Source organism: Tupaia chinensis, unplaced genomic scaffold, assembly GCF_000334495.1.
Source record: "Tupaia chinensis unplaced genomic scaffold, TupChi_1.0 Scaffold000086_1, whole genome shotgun sequence".
Lineage (NCBI taxonomy): Eukaryota > Metazoa > Chordata > Mammalia > Scandentia > Tupaiidae > Tupaia > Tupaia belangeri.
Window position 1 is genome coordinate 1,085,014 of NW_006159548.1, and position 6,072 is coordinate 1,091,085.

Genomic DNA, 6,072 nt, shown 5'->3' on the forward strand with positions numbered 1-6,072 from the left:
TCCCCCCTGGGGGGTGATTTCTCGCTTTCTGTCTCTATGTCTCTCTCTGTCTGTCTGGCGAGCGCACGCGCCCTACAGTGAAAATCTCTCCAAAAAAAAAAAAAAGGAAAAGGAAAAAAAAAGGCAGTGTTTATAACATTAAAAAAAAAAGCCTCCTTGCATTGTTGTTTTGATCAGTTGTTTGTATTTACTGCTTCAGACTTTTACCACATACTAACATTGCACAGTATATGGTTCAAATTTGTGCTACAGAAACACTACATACTGTATGTCTGATCTTCAAAGTTGTTTGAACTATTGGCAATTATTAATCTTATTAGTGTTAAAACTGTACATGGTTAAAACTGTACATGTCAGTTTATTTATTTATTTATTTTAATTTTATTTCTTCCATAACAGAGAGGAAGGAAAAAGACAGAGGGAGGCAGGCAAGCACCTCCAGTAGAGTCTTCATGCTGAGAGCTACCCCAGCCTCAGCCAGCAGTCTTTGATTTTAAATAAAGAAATGTTAAAATTAGTGTTACTGCTTTTTCAGAACTGTTATTAGTCTTAGAGTAAACTAAATAACTCCAGTAATGGGGGTCGGCAGGTTGAGTAGTGGTTGAGGCACTGGACTCCTACATGGCCATTTGTGATTTGGGTCCTGGACCCGGCAGCTTGAAATCATGCTGGAAGCATGTGCGTGTGTGCCCAAGATCCCAGGAGGATGGAAGAGAAGGGATAGTGGTGTGGCCATTTTCCCTGGGGGTGACTTCTCACTGTCTCTCTCCTGCCGAGTGCAAGTGCCCTATGGCAAACTCCTGCTTCCCTCCCCCCCCACACACACAAAAAAAACAAACTTAGAAAGAAAACTCCTATAATGGTCTTTAAAGTCACTTGTCTTTTACTGCTTAAGTATTTAGTAATATTTCTTTGGAAAGTAATGCTATATGACATTGTGGTAAGTTATTTCAGTTAAGGTCTTCAACTGTTACATACTTTTAAATGAAGATGAATATGAGATATCTCAGATTAGTCAAGGAATTACATTAATGTATATTTTTTTTCCTTTCCTCAGGTTAAAGAATTTTTGAGTACATTGTGATCTCACTGGGCTACAGACGGCCAAATGCTTCCAGATTCTTGAGCTTTGTATATCTTTGGAGCTCCGTGTTCATACCAGACTCTTCAGAAAACCCATTTTGTTCTAAGAAAACAAAATTTTTTTTTATGAATCCTATGTAAAACTTTATGAGCAGTTTCTTTCCATTCCTTTCTTCTCTCTTTCTTTCCATCTCTTCTTCCTTCTGTAGTTTTAAAAACCAAACAAACAAAAAAAAAAACCAGTTTCTTTCCATTCCTTTCTTCTCTCTTTCCTTCCATCTCTTCCTTCTGTAGTTTTAAAAACAAAACAAACAAACAAACAAAAAAAGGACTATTTTTACAGCAGGAAATGTGGAGGTAGATGGTTGAGAATAAATAGTGTTTTAGGTACTCTGTAAACGACCTAGTCTTCTTCTGACTTTGTCCTCTCTAATCTTCCTCAGCAGGGTGTCTCCCCTGCCCCAGGTGCTTCTCCTGTCACTAGTGACAGTTTCTTAACTGGAAGGTTAAATGTTACATAGTAAGTGGTAGATGTCGTATAGAAATTAACTATTCAAGTCAAAAAGAGGAATGTAAGAAGTCCTTAAAATAAGGATTTTGAAGTTTCATTTTAAATATTTTTGATCAAGTAATTCCTCTTCTACCTTAATTTATATCGAAGACCAGGTTTAATGCTTAATTACTTAATTCGTATTTATTAATGTGTCTGTAAACATTTGCAGAGGAGCAGGTTAGACTTTGTTCCCAGTTTGGTAATGGCGGCATAACCTACCGTTAAAGTCATCTAATCCTTTCTCTACCTTTGTTTCTTCGTCTGTGGTATGGGTTCAATTTCTCTTATCCCTTCACATGGCATTGTGGAGTAAAGAGGAAATCTTCCAATTCTTAAAAAGAAAACTGAAAGCTGTTTCATGTGTAAAGATTTCAAGGAACTTAACTTTCATGTATAAAGGTTTAAGGAACTTAAAATAGCTACCTGCTTTCTGCTTTCTCAGGTCCTTATTTCAGAGTGAAAATTAAGCTTTTCTTCCTTTCTCTCTGTCGTTAGTGTAAGAGGTTGACTCTTGTCTTGCTATGTCCTCTCACAAGGTTTTCAGGATCAAGGGACTCCTGGCCAAGAAACAAAAGCAAAATCGTCCAATTCCTGATGGATTTGGATGAAAACTGATAACACAGTCAGGTCCAACTCAAGAGGAAACACTGGAGAAGAATCAGACCAGGTCTATAAGGAATTGCACACAAGGCAGCACATGTATTTATGTTGTTTCAGGGTCACTGTGATCTTATTTCAAGCTGAAAATGACACCACTGTCTGGTTAGTTTGAGATGTTTTATTGGGAATATGATTTTTCTCTTTGTTTCCATGCTGTGTATTAATTCTTGTATGTTGATTCAATAATAAATACATGAGACGTTTTGTTTGGGGAGTAAGAATGATTTGCTTAAAATACGATCATCCTTAAATCATTTGAGGTGTGGATGTACAAGGAGATTTTAGCAAGTTCAGCCCCTTAATGTAATTTTTCTTAAATTCCTTTCCATTTCTGTAGGTAATGTTAGTGGGATATTGTGAGGGCTAAGTTTTTTTCATTTTATCTTTTGTTGTTCCTGCACTGAAAATAAGCAGTCTTCCTTATCTTTCTACTTAGTGAGAAAGTAAAAGAGAAACTGAATTCAAGGAGCATTATCTTCTTAGCTGTTTAGTTCCACCTCTTATTTTCTGGCCCATTCTGCATTTCTTCCTATTTTAAAATTAAATAGAAGTTACACATTTCTGTTTTGACATTATGATCACTCTTTTCTTGATATTTGCTTTGCTTTGAAGGTTTTTGCCACAAGTTTTTCCTTTTCAGAGAAACAACTGATAATTCTCTTGCAGTAAATGTAACATATCATGAAAGCATGATCAGTTTTTCTTCAACTAGGAAACAAAATCAACAAAATAACACTTTTTTACTTATCTCTAAACTACTTATGTGAATAGTTGTAAAAATTTGCATGGATTCATCTGGGGTCTGTATATAATTAAAGAGATTCCCCCCTCCCCCCCACCCCCCCAGTTTGTTTTTTTAAGGTGTGCAGTGTTTTCCTATGTATTTTATCTTTCTATTTTAGGTCCATGATTTTTTAAACAAGTGGGAGAGTTACTTTTTGAAAACACATTTTCCTTTGTAAAACGTCATTTTTGTTCTTGGTTTCCTATTCAAAGATGATAATTCAGTGGATTAACCAGTTAACGTGCACTTATCTTTGAAAAGGGGACTTAATTTCACATCTATAATAACTGAACTGTCTCATAATACATATGGGTTTTTAATTTCATTTTGTTTGGTATAAATGAATTTGTCTCCTTAATTAAATATCTATTAATAAAAAAGTATAAATCTCATGAACTGCTACTTTGTATCATTTGAATGATTGCATCTTTTTAGAATTAAAATGGATTTTACTTTCAAAGATAAAATGATGACTATAGAAAGGTGAAAATAATCTGTAGAAATTTCACTGTGGGGGGACCAGCAGTTGGCGTAATGGCTATGTCACTGGACTCCCATGTAGTTGACTGTGGTTCGAGGCTCGGACCCAGTGGCTTAAACTCATGCTGGGTGTGTGTGCATGCATGCCTAAGATCCCAAGAGGAGAATGTAGGAGAAGGCATTGTGGCATGGCCATCCCACCTAGGGGGTGATTTCTCACTTTCTGTCTCTGACTTTCTCTCTCTTTTTTTTTTTTTTTTTGAGCCCGCATGTGCCCTATAGCAAAAACCTCTCCCCCCCAAAATAAAGAAAAGAAAAAAAGAAATTACACTGTTTGGTGGGGGGTATGGCAGGTGGTGTGGTGGTTGAAGGCGCTAGATTCCAACATGGTCAAACACGGTTTGAATCCTGGACCTGGTGACTTGCTTTCTTGCTTTCTCTTTCTGTTTCTCTCCCTAATCAAAAAAAGAGTAACAAATGGAAATAAATAAATAATTAAAAATAAATAAATTACGCTGGGGGCCAGCAGGCGGCATGGTGGTTAGGGCTCTGGACTCCCACACTACTGACCACAGTTTAAGTCCACCTGACAGTTTGCTTTCTCACTTTCCCTCTCTCTCTGGTCAAGTTTGAAAAATAATACTAGTATATAAAATAATTCTTGTAAAAATAGCTTTGTCATGGCTCAACTTTGTACTTGTGTAATAGGCATAGGAGAATTGAGTCTGGTAGTCTGCTTTCTCTCAGATACCATTTCCCATGTTGTATCTTTATCACATTTTATGTACCACTTATAAGAGATTAATATCCAAAATTACAAAGGTACTCAGCTCAATAACAAGAAAACAACCTGGGGGCTGGCAGATGGTGTGGTGGTTAAGGGCACTGGACTCCCACATGACCCTCAGAGTCCCAGACCTGGAGCCTTGCTTTCTCACTTTCCCTCTCTCTCTTTCTGTCCCTATCTGGTCAAATTTAAATAAATAAATGAATAAATAAAGTTAAATAAATAATTCTTAACAACAACAAAAAAAGCCTGATTAAAAAATGGGCAAAGGACTTGAATAGACATCACCCCAAAGAAGTCAGACAAATAGCCAACAGAAACATGAAAAAATGCTGAATGATGTCACTAATTATTACAGAGATGCAAGTTAAAACCACAAGGAGATCATCTCAAACATGTTAGGATGACGGAGTCTACACCTTCCCAGTCAGCGGTGGCAACTGCAGAACTGCAGGAGACAATCTTCTAGACAAGGCAGTTGAGGGAGCGCCTGGAGTGGGGCTTGGTCTGGCGTGCACTCTGCACCTCAGGAACGCTCTTGCACGTGGAACAGCTGCTTTTGGAAAGACTGCTGCCCAGAAGAAAAGATGTTTGGTTTTCACAAGTCAAAGATGTACCGAAGTATAGAGGGCTGCTGTATTTATTTGCAGAGCAAAGTCCTCTAGTTCTCGATTCACCGACAGCAAACGCTATGAAAAGGACTTCCAGAGCCGTTTTGGGTTGCATGAAACCCGTTCAGGAGACATCTGCAATGCCTGTGTCCTGCTTGTGAAAAGATGGAATAAGTTGCCAGCAGGATCAAAAAAACCTGGAATCACGTGGTAGATGTGAGGGCAGGACCCAGTCTAAAGACTACATTGAAACCAAAGAAAGTGAAAACTACCTGGAAACAGGATAAAAAGCAACCAGACCAGTAAACTGCAGAAGGAATTTAAACGCCACAATTCTGATGCTCATAGTACCACCTCAAGTGCCTCCCCTGCACAGTCTCCTTGTTACAGTCACCAGTCAGATGATGGCTCAGACACAGAGATGGCTTCTGGCTCCAACAGAACACCCGTTTTCTCCTTAGACCTTACATACTGGAAACGACATAAAATATGTTGTGGGATTATCTATAAAGGCCGCTTTGGGGAGGTCCTCATTGACACACATCTATTCAAACCTTGCTGCAGCAACAAGAAAGCGGCTGCAGAGAAGCCGGAGGAGCAGGGCCCGGAGCCTCTGCCCCTTTCCACTCAGGAGTGGTGACTGAGGCGCATGTACAAGGGAGTGACAAGTGGTTTAAATTTTGAAAAGACCATAAAACAACAAACTGACCTTCCTATTTTTCACTTGGATACCTGCTATTCTGCCAAAAGACAATTTCTAGAATAGTTTTGAAATGGATTCTTTCCCCCCTAGTCCCACAAACTCTGAAGCCAGTGTCTAGCTTACTAAAAGAAAAAAAGAGGTGTACATAATATTTAAGATGCTGAGTATTTCATAGGAAAGCTGAATGCTGCTGTAAAGTGCTCTTTAAGTCTTTTTTTTTTTTTTAATCCCCTTCTAATGAATGAAACTAGGGGAATTTCAGGGGACAGAGATGGGATTTGTTGTATGATAAACCGTATGTAGTTTTAGTACTTCTATATTGAGAAGCAGTGGTTGGGGCATTTTTAAGATGGCTGGCTACCCTTGTTTTCCCTCATAATAACATAGTTATCGTTAACTCAGTAACAGAGA

At 38.2% G+C, this 6,072-nt stretch overlaps 1 protein-coding gene and 1 pseudogene across 1 annotated transcript in view; both read left to right on the forward strand.

Moving 5' to 3' along the window:
* DCK (deoxycytidine kinase) overlaps nt 1–1,320 on the forward strand; it is a 26,357-nt gene extending 25,037 nt beyond the window's left edge. The window contains exon 7 of the mRNA XM_006142901.3: nt 1,058–1,320. Coding sequence (XP_006142963.1) covers nt 1,058–1,084 — 27 coding nt within the window. The 3' untranslated portion in view covers nt 1,085–1,320. The remainder of the gene's footprint in view (nt 1–1,057) is intronic.
* Nucleotides 1,321–4,833: 3,513 nt separating this feature from the next.
* LOC102499395 (SIN3-HDAC complex-associated factor pseudogene) lies at nt 4,834–5,764 on the forward strand (annotated as a pseudogene).
* The last annotated feature ends 308 nt before the right edge of the window (nt 5,765–6,072 follow it).